Source organism: Moschus berezovskii, chromosome 7 (genome assembly GCF_049115385.1).
Source record: "Moschus berezovskii isolate FMDL1 chromosome 7, NW_MosBer_1.0, whole genome shotgun sequence".
Classification (NCBI taxonomy): domain Eukaryota; kingdom Metazoa; phylum Chordata; class Mammalia; order Artiodactyla; family Moschidae; genus Moschus; species Moschus berezovskii.
This window is the reverse complement of record NC_142466.1, coordinates 76,908,217-76,923,921: the sequence shown is the minus strand read 5'-3', so window position 1 is coordinate 76,923,921 and position 15,705 is coordinate 76,908,217. Positions and strand designations below refer to the sequence as shown.

Here is a 15,705-nt window from a genome sequence, read left to right as displayed (position 1 = left end):
ATTATGCAGCACACTTGAAATTAACACATTATATGTCAACTACATTTCAATTTTTTTAAAGTGATATTCTATCTGATCCCTTCTGCCATATTCTCTTTTTTCATTGAAGTACAGTTGATTTATAATGTTGTGTTAGTTTCAAGTGTATAGCAAAGTGATTCAATTATATGTATGTACTCTTTTTCAGATTCTTTTCTAAGATACTGAATATAGTTCCCTGTGATATACAGAAGATCTTTCTTGTTTATTTTGTAAATAGTATTGTGTTTATGTTAATTTTAAACTCCTAATTTATCTTTTCCCCTTTGGTTACCGTAAGTTTGTTTTCTATGTCTATGAATCTATTTCTGGTTTGTAACTAAGTTCATTTGTAACTTTTTTTAATATTTCACATATAAGTCATACCATATATATGTCTTTCTCTAACTTACTTCATTTAATATGATAATCTCAAGGTCCATCTATGTCACTGCAAATGGCATTATTTCATTCTTTATGGGTGAGTAGAGTTCCAAAGAATAGCAAGGAGAGATAAGAAAGCCTTCCTCAGTGATCAATGCAAAGAAATAGAGGAAAACAACAGAATAGGAAAAACAAGAGACCTCTTCAAGAAAATTAGAGATTCCAAGGGAACTTTTCATGCAAAGATGGGCTCGATAAAGGACAGAAATGGTATGGACCTAACAGAAGCAGAAGATATTAAGAAGAGGTGGCAGGAATACACAGAAGAACTGTACAAAAAAGATCTTCCCGACCAAGATAGTCACGATAATGTGATCACTGACCTAGAGCCAGACATCTTGGAATGTGAAGTCAAGTGGGCCTTAGAAAGCATCACTACGAACAAAGCTAGTGGAGGTGATGGAATTCCAGTTGAGCTATTTCAAGTCTTGAAAGATGATGCTGTGAAAGTGCTGCACTCAATATGCCAGCAGATTTGGAAAACTCAGCAGTGGCCACAGGACTGGAAGAGGTCAGTCTTCATTCCAATCCCAAAGAAAGGCAATGCCAAAGAATGCTCAAACTACCGCACAATTGCACTCATCTCACACGCTAGTAAAGTCATGCTCAAAATTCTCCAAGCCAGGCTTCAGCAGTATGTAAACCGTGAACTCCCAGATGTTCAAGCAGGTTTTAGAAAAGGCAGAGGCACCAGAGATCAAATTGCCAACATCCGCTGGATCATGGAGAAAGCAAGAGAGTTCCAGAAAAACATCTATTTCTGCTTCATTGACTATGCCAAAGCCTTTGACTGTGTGGATCACAATAAACTGTGGAACATTCTGAAAGAGATGGGAATCCCAGACCACCTGACCTGCCTCTTGAGAAACCTGTATGCAGGTCAGGAAGCAACAGTTAGAACCGGTCATGGAACAACAGACTGGTTCCAAATAGGAAAAGGTGTACGTCAAGGTTGTATATTGTCACCTTGCTTATTTAACTTATATGCAGAGTACATCATGAGGAACGCTGGGCTGGAAGAAGCACAAGCTGGAATCAAGATTGCTGGGAGAAATATCAATAACCTTAGATATGCAGATGACACTACCCTTATGGCAGAAAGTGAAGAGGAACTCAAAAGCCTCTTGATGAAAGTGAAAGAGGAGAGTGAAAAGGTTGGCTTGAAGCTCAACATTCAGAAAACAAAGATCATGGCATCTGGTCCCATCACTTCATGGGAAATAGATGGAAAAACAATGGAAACAGTGTCAGACTTTGTTTTTTTGGGCTCCAAAATCACTGCAGATGCTGATTGCAGCCATGAAATTAAAAGACGCTTGCTCCTTGGAAGGAAAGTTATGACCAACCTTGATAGTATATTAAAAAGCAGAGACATTACTTTGCCGACCAAGGTCCGTCTAGTCAAGGCAATGGTTTTTCCCGTGGTCATGTATGGATGTGAGAGTTGGACTGTGAAGAAAGCTGATCGCCGAAGAATCGATGCTTTTGAACTGTGGTGTTGGAGAAGACTCTTGAGAGTCCCTTATACTGCAAGGAGATCCAACCAGTCCATTCTAAAGGAGATCAATCCTGGATGTTCATTGGAGGGACTGATGCTAAAGCTGAAACTCCAATACTTTGGCCACCTCATGAGACGAGTTGACTCACTGGAAAAGACTCTGATGCTGGGAAAGGTTGGGGGCGGGAGGAGAAGGGGACGACGGAGAATGAGATGGCTGGATGGCATCACCGACTCTGTGGACATGAGTTTGAGTGTACTCCGGGAGTTGGTGATGGACAGGGAGGCCTGGCGTGCTGTGATTCATGGGGTCGCGGAGAGTCGGACACGACTGAGCGACTGAACTGAACTGAACTGAATACTCCATTGTATACATACATATATATATATATATATATATATATATATATACTGTATCACCTTTATCCATTTATCTGTCAATGGATATCTAAGTTGATTCCTTGTGTTAAGAATTGATGCTTCTGAACTGTGGTGCTGGAGAAGACTCTTGAGAGTCCCTTGGACTGCAAGGAGATCCAACCAGTCCATTCTGGAGGAGATCAATCCTGGGTGTTCATTGGAAGGACTGATGCTAAAGCTGAAACTCCAATACTTTGGCCACCTCATGCGACGAGTTGACTCACTGGAAAAGAGTCTGATGCTGGGAGGGATTGGGGGCGGGAGGAGATGGGGACGACAGAGAATGAGATGGCTGGTTGGATCACCGACCCGATGGACATGAGTTTGAGTGAACTCCGGGAGTTGGTGATGGACAGGGAGGCCTGGCGTGCTGTGATTCATGGGGTCGCAAGGAGTCGGACACGACTGAGCGACTGAACTAAATTGAACTGATGAACACTGGAGTAGATGTGTTATTTCAAATTAAAGAGTTTTCTCTTGATATATGCCCAGGAATGGAATTGCTGGATCATATAGTTTTTTAAGGAACCTCCATACTCTCCATTGTGGCTACACCAATTTACATTCCCACCAACAATGTTGAGGAGGGTGCCTTTTGCTCCACACCATTTCCAGCATTTATTATTTGTAGAATTCTTGATGATGATCACTCTGACCAGAGTGAGGTGATATCTCATTGTAGTTCTTATTGCATTTCTCTAATGATTAGTGATTCTGAGCATCTTTTATTGTATCTGTTGGCCATCTGTATGCCTTCTTTGGAGAAATGTCTATTTAGGTCTTTTGCCCATTTTTTGACTGGGCTGTTTGTTGCCAGTTTTCAATCATTAGAAATAAGTCAGGGACTTTCCTGGTGGTCCAGTGGTAGAGAATCCACTTTTCAAAGCAGAGGACATAGGCTCGATCCCTGTTGAGGGAACTAAGATCCCACATGTCGAGAAGCAATTAAGTCTGCAGGCCACGAGAAGAGAAGCCAGCACACTACAACAAACAGCCCCTGCACTGCAACCAGACACTCCTGCACATCACAACTAGAGAAAGCCCACGCGCGGCAATGAGGAGCCCACATACCACAACCAAGATCCAGCACAGCAAAGAAAGGAGGCAGCCAATAAAGCCAGCCCAAGCTCGAGGCAAGAGCCAAGCACGGAAATACCAGGAAACCACATCTAGACACGCTACAGGTATTCCTTGGAGACACCGTGATTAAGTTCAAGATGGCTACAATAAAGCAAGTCACACAAAATTTTTGGCTTCCAATGGCAAGCCACTCCAGTACTCTTGCCTAGAAAATCCCATGGATGGAGGAGCCTGGTAGGCTGCAGTCTGTGGGGTCGCTAAGGGTCGGACACGACTGAGCAACTTCACTTTCACTTTTCACTTTCACACATTGGAGAAGGAAATGGCAACCCACTCCAGTGTTCTTGCCTGGAGAATCCCAGGGACGGGGGAGCCTGGTGGGCTTCCGTCTATGGGGTCACACAGAGTCGGACACGACTGAAGTGACTTGGCAGTGCATATAAGGTTTCCCTGGTGGCTCAGATGGTAAAGAAGCCGCCTGCAATGTGGGAGACCTGGGTTCGATCCCTGGGTTGGGAAGATTCTCTGGAGGAGGAAATGGCAACCCACTCCAGTATTCTTGCCTGGAGAATCCCCATGGACAGAGAAGCCTGGAGGCTACAGTCCATGGGGTCGCAAAGAGTCGGACTAGAGTGAGAGACTAAGAACAGCACAGCACAATGCATATAAAGGGCTTCCCTGGTGGCTCTGTGATAAAGGACCTGCCTGCCAACGCAGGATATGAAGGCTCAATCCCTGGTAGGGAAGGCCCCCTGGAGAAGGGAATGGCAACCCATTCCAGTATTCTTGCCTGAGAAATCCCATGGACAGAGAAGCCTGGCAGGCTCCAGTCAAGGGGCAGCAGCGAGTTAGACATGACTGAGTGAGCACAGAACAGTGCATAATAGAGTTCATACTATAGTGTAGTCTATTAAGTATGCAACATCATTATGTCTAAAAATGTGACACATCTTAATTAAAAAAGACTTTATTGCTAAAAAATGCTAGCCATCATCTGAGCCTTCAGCAAGTTGTAACCTTTCTGTAACAGTAATACCAAATATCATCATAACAAACAAAACTTTCATTTTGTAGAACACTATAATGCACTGCACAATAAAATAAGATATACCTCTATAGTGAAACTGCTGAAAACTATCAAAAAAAAAGTAACATTGATAGTTGATTCATCAATAGAAATACTTAAAATACAAAATGTTTTTCACTATATTGTGTAACAGTACCAAAACAATTGTGATAATCCTAACATCATACCAAGATAAGTTCCAGAAGGTTTAAAACACTGGAAATAAAAATAAAGCAAGTAGTAGACCTGGGTTCCATCCCTGGGTCAGGAAGATCCCCTGGAGAAGGGAATGGCAATCCACTCCAGTATTCTTGCCTGGAGAATTCCATGGACAGAAGAGCCTGGTGGGCTACAGTCTAGGCGGTTACAAAGAGTTGGACACAACTTAGCAACTAACACTTTCACTTTTTCAGACCTTTCTAAGCAGAGAAACAAAGACAGAAACCATAAAGAAAAGGAGTGAATTCAAAGACATCTATTTTTATTTAACATTCCTGTACACTTGAAGACATGAAGACAGAGTCTAGAAGAGACAGAATAAACCATTACAATTTCATTCAAAAAAATCCAAGTCATCCTCTCGCTTGCTCTCACAACCCACATCCCGCTGGGAAATGGCCTGGGCACTACTTTCAGATCATATCCAAAGGTCAACCACCTCTCACTACCACCACTGTTGCCACCCTCACTTCTCCACTGATTATTACAAGAGCTTTCTGGCTAGTTTCCTCACTTTGACCCCATCCCACCAAGCCTACTCGCCAGGCAGTTAACGAGAGGGATCCTTTCACAACTCAAGTCACACTGTACCACTCCTGGCTATAAGCCCTATGTTTCGTCCACAGTAAAAGTGAAAATCTTCACAACAGACTTACCAAGCTCTACATCCTCAGTCCCTCCATCTACTCCAACTTCCCACTGGTCTCACTTCACTTGCTCTGTTCTAGCCAACCTGGATTCTCTGTTGCTTCTCGAAAAGTCAGGCATACTTCTAACTCAGGTCTGTACCTCAGTTGTCCCTCTAACAAGAATGCCCTTAGCCAGTATCTTCACCTGGTTAACTCCCTCACCTGTTCCAAGTGTTGGTTCCATTGAGCTTGACATACCACTTAAATGATGGCTCTCTATCCCAATGCACCTCATCCCACAGACTACTGATCTCTCCTACCCTGTGTTCTACCTATTTTTTCTTCCATAGCTTGCATCATTTCTAGTACACTACACAATTTACTTATTATGTTTTTTATTTACTATTTATTTCACCTGACTACAATGCAAACTCCATAAGGAGAGGGATCTTTGTTTTGTTAACTGCAAAGTCCCCAAACTCACAAACTGGAGCGCTATAAATCCATGTTGATGAAATGAATGAATTTATCCAATAAGCAAAGATTCATGAGCCTGATAAGCCTAGCAGTTATACATAACTGGTGAGAAAATAAAGTTTTCTAGAGGCTAATCAATCAATATGTATTTAAATATAGTAAATAGTTCAAGTCTAAAGTATTTGGCCTTTCCATTAAGTAATTCCACTTCTAGGCACCCAAATTAAAAAAAAATTACAGATGCACACAGATTTATGTATAAGGTAGGATTTCATGTAGCCATTATAAATTGTACACATCTGTATTTACTACAGTAAATATTTACTAGAGTAATACTTTGAAACAAAAACTCAGGGTCTGTGTATATTACACCAAGTCTTCTCAACCAGAGACTTAGATACATTCCTCTTCAGTCTAAGCACAGCAGGTCTCTATTCAGATGTCTATCTTGGTAGGACTCATGGAAAAACCACATCCATTCAGTATCTTTAATTTGTTCTACAATTTAAAACCCCAAAAGAACAATGGCTAAATGTGTATTTATTAGCAGCTACTACTGAACTTCTCAGAAAATTGTTAACTTGTTAAAGGCAGATTCCCACCATCCATCCACTCACATGATGTTCAGCACAGAATCATTCCGAATGACCTTATGGGAGACATCGGCTAGCAGGAAAAGACCTCCATCTGTCCTCCGGATGCTGGCTGCATAGCCCGGCCAGATCTGCAATCTGAAAACAGAGATGGCCTTTACCCTGGGATGCTAAAAGAACCATGGATATTTCCATGCCCCCATTTGAGGCAATACTTTGGGCAGATACTGCCCCTAGCCAGTAACAATGAGAAAGCAATAGGAAGTGCTTTCTCATGAAGTCAGCATCACTATAACTTAATAAAACACTTAATTAACTCACAAATTGTACCTGCTATCATAAAAAACTGATACAGTGATTGCAATCAAAATTTTCTTTGCAGAACATTCAAAACTGAGGAAGAAACCACCACCAACCTGTGTTGCTGCAGTACCATAGCACTTGTAGGGTCATAGAAGTTTCTTCCCACAAGCTTCAAATCTAAAAGTTTCATTACCCTGAAATAAAGAGCAAAGAATGAGTTTTCCAGTAGAAGATTTATAAGTTCAAGTGCTCTTAGCTACATTTTCCTTTGGAAGCCTAAAAAAGCAGAAAGGCTGATGCTCTTTGCACAATATAGCTTTTATGTACAGAACATTCTTACCAAAAGGAAAATAAAAATTACCAAAGCATTTATCTCACTGTATATGCAAATGATTGCAGCTTTTATCTCCTAAGTAGGTAACCAAAAATCAAGTTGACTTCCCTAGCTCAATTTACATTACTTTACCCTATTAACTAAAAATAGCACAAGAGAGTCCATTTCTAAATTTGTGAATATCAGTCTGGCACAGGAAGTTATGCTTGTTCCTAGCAGTTCAGCTTACTAAGTAGAAATCAGGTTTTGTGTTTTATAAAAGAAGTGGTTTGGGAATAACAGTTTCATGAAAATTTGAGAGTTTTCAGAAGAGTAAAAATAAAAAATTATGAGCTGTCTATATCCAAACCTTCAAAGGACCGAGAGAAATTCTAGCAAAAATTTTTACACATTACCTCTTCATGTAGACCCAACATGGTGTTTAATGTAACATCATTAAATATACACCATCAACATTTGCTTTTAAAGTTCCTGAATGAATCAAAGGAACCCATTTCCTTCAGCCAACCACCTCAGACCTACTTTCATATACCCCAATCTATCCAATCACCCGAGATAAGTTAGCCTTTAATGTCATGCATTTATTTATTAAATGTTTCCAAACTCTCTATATACACCCTGTAGTTTTAATACCATCCACGGCTCCTGAAAAGCTCTGTTACAAAGACTGAGGTTAAAGAAAATAAGACTTTAGCCATTTCTCACCGACGAAATACAACATTGTAGAAGGGAATGCACAAGTCAGAACAGGGCTCCAGGATCTTTGTCAACTGAATCTTAATGGTGATCTCAGCACTGTCAGTTTTCCTTTGACTCTTTAACTCAAGAACCTAACAAATAAACATATGTATGTAAAAAGAAATGCCATTACCAAGCCCTAATCTAATCCAACTTGTGTTCTAGAACACTAACATATCTTATTCATGTTTTATTTTTTTCTGTTACTTTGCTGTCCACACTAGACAAATCACAGCAGGACAAGCAGGATTTACAAGAGGATTTGGAAAGAGACACCCAATGGAGAACTAGCAATAGAGCCTCGTGATTTTGAAATCTTACAGTATTCTTTGTCACTGAGGTCAAAGGCTTCCAACCACTCCTCTTAAAGAAAGAAGGAACTAGAAAGAACTCTTATATAAAAAGTTTCTCAGTTTGCAATTTCTTGATTGTAAAGAAGTCAGCCCTCCCTCTCACAAAAGGAAAGTCCAACTCAAATGTTCAGGGACACTATGATTTCCCACCACTCTGGCTTCGTCCCAAAATGCATTTCCTATTTGGTCTCACTTGCTGAAGCTTAACGGGTAGATAGAGAATGGATCCATCAAAAGCAGTGACATTTCCGGTGACAGTTTGATGGTCCCTCAACATGCCAAACCTCATGCTTTTGCACTCCACGCTGGGGCTAGAAAATAATAAAGATGATTTTACTTCAGTGTGACTTTACAGCAGGGCAGTAGGTTTGTTAGAGCAACAGTAGGTTTGTTAGAGAAACAGTCACTTGTGACTCGAAGAAGGCAATGGCAAGCCACTCCAGTACTCTTGCCTAGAAAATCCCATGGATGGAGGAGCCTGGTGGGCTGCAGTCTGTGGGGTCGCTAAGGGTCGGACACGACTGAGCGACTTCACTTTCACACACTGGAGAAGGAAACGGCAGCCCACTCCAGTGTTCTTGCCTGGAGAATCCCAGGGACGGGGGAGCCTGGTAGGCTGCCGTCTATGGGGTCACACAGAGTCGGACACGACTGAAGTGACTTAGCAGCAGCAACAGCAGCACTTGTGACTACTGCTCCATCTAGTGGTCATACTAAACAATTCAAATATATCTATCTGATTAAAAAAGAACTCTGATCCAAGGCTCACAGAAAATAAAAACAATCCTCACTCAAACATAACTGCCTCAGAATGACGGGGTACATTCTTCGAGAGTTTAGACCAGAGGGCCAAACAACTTCTACAGAAAGGTTTTACAGGCCATATGGTCTCTGCTGTAACTACTCATCTCTGCTAACATAGCACAAAAGCCTTATAGACCATAGGTAAACCAATAAGCAAGGCTATGTTCTAGCAACACTTTATTACAGAAATAGGCAGTGGGTCAGATTTGCCTGGCAGGCCTGCCATAGTCTGCTAATCCCTGATCCAACATTGTAGAAATATACACTTTTAAAAAAATACATTTAAAAAAAACAGTATTTTAGTCTAACAATTTTTCACTCAACAATTTCAACTTTTTATCAATTCATTGGCACAAATCTTACAGTTTTGAAAAATTCCAATAGCTACTTTGTACAATGATTTTCCCATTAGATTACAGTAAGGCACAACCTTATCCTACAACTTCGAAGTTTAAACAAATCCAAGGCTAAAAAGGGTCAAGAGTGTTCAAGTATGTGATGAAAGATAAAAACTACAAAAAGTTCAGGTAGTAATCCAGTACAGTCATCGCCAAAACTAAGCACTCACATGCTAACATCACATTTCAAAACGCTTTTTCAAAAAAAATCATATATTAATATACACAAGGCATTATGCCCCAGACAACTTTTGAGTTAGTCTTTTCAGAGCCCTATGTTGTCAAGGAATCCACAGGATGACCAGTCACTGTAGTGCATCCTCTCGGTATTCTCTTCACATTGTAGCTTCAAAGGTCCACAACTACAATCTCACAATGTACAGAACCCACGCTGTCTCCACAGCCTGGTCAATGCAGAGGTCCATGAGGAGTCACACACCAGTTCTGTTTCAGGAACCGCTGTCAGTCCACTCTCCTCGCATTAACACCCATCTCTGTTCCTTATGTTCTAGAACAGGCCCATTCTCACTACCTTCTGTGAGTTCAATTCTCACTACCTCCTGTGAGTTCAATTTCACCCAGTTTCTTGGCTCCTTCTCTTGTCATACATGCTCAGCTCTGGTTTCTTACCTCACAGAAATATTTAAAGCAATCCGGCTACCCTCTCTAATTAGCATTTCGTTTCTCAATCATCTTACAAACGTTTAAAATAAGTGTCTAATTCACTGACTATTTCTCATGGCCCATGCTCCCCTTTGTTCTTTTAATCTATTTTTTCCCCTCCATAACACTAAAAAAAGGGAATACAAATAAAAGGTAAGTTAAAAGATTATGAAGGGGTCTATGCAAGTAAAGGGGCTTCCCAGGTAGTGCCTCTGGTAAAGAATATGCCTGCCAATGTAGGAGACCTGAGAGACAGAGGTTTGATCGTTAGATTGGGAAGATTCCCTGGAGGAGAGCATGGCAACCATACCAGTATTCTTGCCTGGGAAATCCCATGGACAGAGAAGCCTGGTGGGCTACAGTCCACAGGGTCACAAAGAGTCCAATATGACTGAGTACCATGCAAGTAAAAGGCCCTGAACTTAAGTTTCATTAATTTCAAAGAAAATCCACTTCTAACCTCATGCATAAAATTGTGCCTACTAAGTTAAAAGCTGGATTGGTAATACAGCTAAACAGACACACAGAAAAGTTAATTTCAAACTTATTGCAAGTATTTGAAGTTCTGTAGGGGGGTAAATGCACCAGGAATTATACAGCAAAACAATTCAGTTATTCCTATTGAACTATTTCTTTACTGCTCTCTAAGAAGTAAACAATACAGGGAGGGGAGAAGCTTTGAATACCTGAAAGTCACATGATATTGATAAACTGCTTCATTATGACACTGTATTTTGATAAGGTTCAATCCCAAAGATTGAGGTGTTCCTTTTGATCCTTGCTTCACAAAAAGCTCTCTAGAAAATAAATTAAAAAAATAAAAAGCATCCACAGATACCAAAAACAAACAGCCCATGCCACAAAAATACAAAGAAAGCAAAGAAAGAAGGAAAGATAGATTGGGGGAAGTAGTATTTTATAGGTACACAGGCCCTCAAGACATACAAAAGAAGCTTTGAAAGAAAGAAGGTAAATTCTTGCAATTTCTAATTAAAGCAGCAAGGTCACCCTATTCGTCCTAGTAATATCACTGCAATAACTAGGCCAGATAACTAAGAACATAAGAATTAGTTCTGTAGAGAAAAATGAACAGCAGAAATGTATTTCCCAGGTAATTTCCTTATCTACAACATGACAAGGAATTATCTATGTCTGAACTGGGAAGGAAATGAAAAGCCATGAGTTGACTGGTATATATTATCAGCACTAAGCCCATTTCACCTCATCAGGAATTGTCCACCTCTTCTGTCATTCTCCCCGCTGACAGAAAACAAAACAAACAACCCTGCAGTGCCTACCACAAGGGAGGACTTTAGACACAACAGAACAGGGTGTGCAATCCTATGAGAGAACAAGGTGTGCAATCCTATGAGAAGGCCTCCGCTACATCATCCCCAAGCAAGAAGGCAGCACTCCCGACTTACTTCTTGCGCTCTGCAGTCACAAGTGGAGGGCTATCAAGAGAATATAGTGGGGCCTGGGGCAGAGGTGAGAGCTGGGCAGGATCCTGAAAAGGCAGGCTGAGAGCACCAGGAGCCTTGTATATTCCTCTGCCTAAACCACCAGCTATTCTTCCCACTGGTAACAAAGAAGCATCCAAATTCCCTCTTCTGGGCATCCTGAATCGTTGAAAAGAGACAAATCAGGACTTTCTCAATCATGCTTCTATCTATGCTCCCAACTAAATGAGTCTTCAAATCTCATTCTTTCCCTGGAGGAGTCAGCAAAAGGGACCCAAGCATTGGGATTCTCTCTGAATCCAATACGCCAACAAGACTTACTCATCAATTATTATTAATATGGACTCTGAGGGCCAACTTCCATAGCAGAAATTGATGTGGAAGTCTGACCCACCTGGGATAAAGAATCAGCACCATCAGTCTGACTTCTTAAGAGGGCAAACGGGGTGGTGAACTGTGCTGTGGAAAACTGCTTTTACCTTGTCCAAAGACTGACTGGGTCAGCAGTTACTGACTACTTTTGGAAAATGCCCATTCTTACCATGAAACCATGCACTGTTTCCTTGTGAGACAATACAACCCACTTTAGAGTTTCTCTTTGGACTGGGAGATACTTCATCTAAATTTGATAGCTACCCAAGGAAGCAACTTTACCCACCTATTCCAACCAACGGAGGCCTCTGCCATCTTGCTATCCCCAGCTGCCAACAATGAAGGATCCAGAAAAGTGGGATGGGGTTCTTCTTTGTCCTTGCATGCCATACTGGTAGGTAAGCCTAGACCTAAAATGCCTCTACCTAAAGGAAAAGTCAGATCCCAGCTGTAACTGTGAGCTGAACATTTTGTAAAATACAGTAATTTTTTTGAAGATAAATTTTGTTAATTTAAGAACAAAGCAATGATACACAACATCACATTTTCTCAAGTTAGTTTTCTACATACCTAAAGGAGGCATCTCCCGTTTCAGAGGGGTCTGGGATGCTGTTTCAAGGCCCAGTCCTCGAAACATTGACACTAAACCCACAGACTCCTACAGAAAGTCAAATAATAATGTTATTCTAAGATACAGTTTAAAAGGCCAGAAATATTGTTGATTTTCTTCAAACCTTGGTAAATAATAAAAATCATCCACTTCAAATTCTATAAATGTCAAGAATAAAGGATAAAAATACCTCATAAAAATTGTTTAAATCCTTATGGTTTTCTTTAAGAACACTTATAACTATGTCATATTAGGCTTTTAAACATAAATATAGTTCATGATTTTATAAATATAGTTCATATTAGGTTTTCAAACATAAATATAGTTCACACTTTGGCAACCTGATGCGAAGAACTGATTCATTAGAAAAGACCCTGACACTGGGAAAGACTGAAGCCAGGAGGAGAAGGGGATGACAGAGAATGAGATGGTTGGATGGCATCAATGACTCGATGGACAGAGTTTGAGCAAGCTCCAGCAACTGATGATGGACAGGGAAGCCCGGCGTGCTGCAGTCCATAGGGTCACAAAGAGTTGGACAGGACTGAGCAACTGAATGGAGAAAGCAATGGCAACCCACTCCAGTACTTTTGCTTAGAAAATTCCATGGACGGAGGAGCCTGGTAGGCTGCAGTCCATGGGTCGTGAAGAGTCCGGATACGACTAAGCGATTTCACTTTCACTTTTCACTTTCATGCATTGGAGAAGGAAATGGCAACCCACTCCAGTGTTCTTGCCTGGAGAATCCCAGGGACGGGGGAGCCTGGTGGGCTGCTGTCTATGGGGTCGCACAGAGTTGGACACGACTGAAGCGACGCAGCAGCAGCAGCAGTGCAACTGAACTGATTTAATATAAGTATTCCAAATGCAACAGAACTACTTTTCTAGTTCATTTCCTGTACACCTAAGGTAAGAGGGCACAAGCATACCAGCTAATAAATTTTCCCAAAAAACATGCCATTTAAGGGTATCAGAAGTCTTGGGGTTTTTTGTTTTTTTTGTTTTAAACAATCCTCAACAAAACTTGTTACTGTTTTCCTGTGGCAGTCTTGGAAGTTTACCACTGTTACACCAATCAGAGTTGCCACATATAGACTCAAGCAATCCATCTGAGTGAAAACACAGGATTACTGTCATCAGTGTTTCTTTTTATAGCACATTACATCTAACATGGTCAACACTACTTAACATGGTCACAACTGCATTATTAGGTTCTTCCTATCTGCTAACTCTCTATTCTTTGAAATTTGTTAATTACAGACAAAAACCATTTTAAAAATTACTATATAATCAGGAGGTTAAGAATGCACATCCATGTAAGTATATACACAGCACTAACAATAGCCAAAGATCCTTTTTTTCTTTAAGATTTGGGCAAAGAGCCTTCTGAAAGAACTATTCTTAACAATTACGACCTTAGAGGCAACAGTGGCTGCTAATACGACAAAGTCCAACCCAGAGTGACAATCTAAACACTAAGGTTGTATCTCTAAACCTGTCATGTATGTACATATTTATACTTTTAGAAGCCAGGAAACTAAGCCATTTACCCAGGTCCATCTAACATTCATTATGAGGCACTTTTCTAGACCTGCAATTCAAGAACTTGAAATATATTCCTAGAAGATGAAACTACTTGTTAAAGGAGGAAATAAAAACAACCCTTGCTTTCATATAGGGCTTCCCAGTTTCCTAAGTACCTTGAAATCCATTATTTGCTCTAATGATAAGCTGCATGCTGCTACTATGTATACAGACATGGTCTTACCTTTTGCACTGGCCCACTCTGTGGACTAGGCTCCTTTTGCTTTCCAAACACACGGCCCCTGCCTGCAGGTCCTGCCCTGCTCAGAGCTGGGTCCAAAGGTTTTGGAGCTTGTGGCCAAGAGCCTGGCATCAGCACAGGCTGAGATGGGTGCACAGGAGACAGGCCCCTGAAGCGTGGTCGGACAGGATCCATTGTAAGGCTGCAGAGGACATGGGTGTCAATCTGTCCTTGTTAATGACCTGCCAACATTTTATAGCTTAAATGATTCCCAAAGGGTTCCCTTTTCCTTCACAACAGACTCACAAAAAAAAAGAAAAGAAAAGAAAAAAACAACCTACTTCGGATCAGACCAATGATACTCCTATACTATATTCACAATATATTATATTCAAAAGTTTCTCTTTAGTGCTCACTTCGGCAGCACATATACTAAAACTGGAAGGATACAGAGAAGATTAGCATGGCCCCTGCGCAAGGATGATATGCAAATTTGTGAAGCATTCCATATTTTTTCAAGATGGGGAACACATGTACACCCAGGGCAGATTCATGTCAATGTATAGCAGAACCAATACAATAAAGTAATTAGCCTCCAATTAAAAAAAAAAAAGTTTCTATTTAGCCCAGAATGTTCTAAATACTCTCAATCAGCAATCTCTTAAAGGCCAAACCCTCCTTAATTTTACTCATATTTTCTACCCAAAGAGCTTCTTTGAAAACTCAGTCCTGCAAGTTAACTACCAGTTGGGGAAGGAAGCATTTTTTATGTATGGGCATGATTTTGCTTTATAAGTAAGTATATAGTTAACATATCACAAAAATTTTCTGTCAAGAAATACTTATCAGTTTTGCTTTATTTTGGGCCTCTCTACCAGGGACCTTCCAATGAACACCCAGGATTGATCTCCTTTAGAAGGGACTGGTTGGATCTCCTGGTGGTACAAGGGACTCTCAAGAGTCTTCTCCAACACCACAGTTCAAAAGCATCAATTCTTCAGCGATCAGCTTTCTTCACAGTCCAACTCTCACATCCATACATGACCATGGGAAAAACCATAGCCTTGACTAGACGAACCTTTGTTGGCAAAGTAATGTCTCTGCTTTTCAATATACTATCAAGGTTGGTCATAACTTTCCTTCCAAGGAGCAAGCGTCTTTTAATTTCATGGCTGCAATCAGCATCTGCAGTGATTTTGGAGCCCAAAAAAATAAAGTCTGACACTGTTTCGTCGCGTGAGGTGGAACATTCTTAAAGAGATGGGAATCCCAGACCACCTGACCTGCCTCTTGAGAAACCTGTATGCAGGTCAGGAAGCAACAGTCAAAACTGTACATGGAACAACAGACTGGTTCCAAATAGGAAAAGAAGTGCGTCAAGGTTGTATATTGTCACCTTGCTTATTTAACTTATATGCAGAGTACATCATGAGGAACGCTGGGCTGGAAGAAGCACAAGCT

General features: G+C 40.9%; 1 protein-coding gene and 1 non-coding gene across 3 annotated transcripts in view; one reads left to right on the top strand and one right to left on the bottom strand.

The window, feature by feature from the left end:
* PIWIL2 (piwi like RNA-mediated gene silencing 2) overlaps positions 1 to 14,439 on the bottom strand; it is a 75,144-nt gene extending 60,705 nt beyond the window's left edge. For both annotated transcript variants that reach the window (XM_055427183.2, XM_088837711.1), the window contains exons 1-9: positions 14,248 to 14,439; positions 12,440 to 12,527; positions 12,156 to 12,294; positions 11,462 to 11,656; positions 10,724 to 10,834; positions 8,366 to 8,483; positions 7,787 to 7,911; positions 6,861 to 6,941; positions 6,469 to 6,582 (exon numbers count right to left, since the gene is read on the bottom strand). In XM_055427183.2, coding sequence (XP_055283158.2) covers positions 6,469 to 6,582; positions 6,861 to 6,941; positions 7,787 to 7,911; positions 8,366 to 8,483; positions 10,724 to 10,834; positions 11,462 to 11,656; positions 12,156 to 12,294; positions 12,440 to 12,527; positions 14,248 to 14,439 — 1,163 coding nt within the window. The remainder of the gene's footprint in view (positions 1 to 6,468; positions 6,583 to 6,860; positions 6,942 to 7,786; positions 7,912 to 8,365; positions 8,484 to 10,723; positions 10,835 to 11,461; positions 11,657 to 12,155; positions 12,295 to 12,439; positions 12,528 to 14,247) is intronic.
* A 213-nt stretch (positions 14,440 to 14,652) lies between these two features.
* Positions 14,653 to 14,759, top strand: LOC129557681 (U6 spliceosomal RNA). Its single transcript, XR_008686273.2, has one exon. It is a non-coding gene; the product is annotated as a U6 spliceosomal RNA (small nuclear RNA).
* Positions 14,760 to 15,705: the final 946 nt, after the last annotated feature.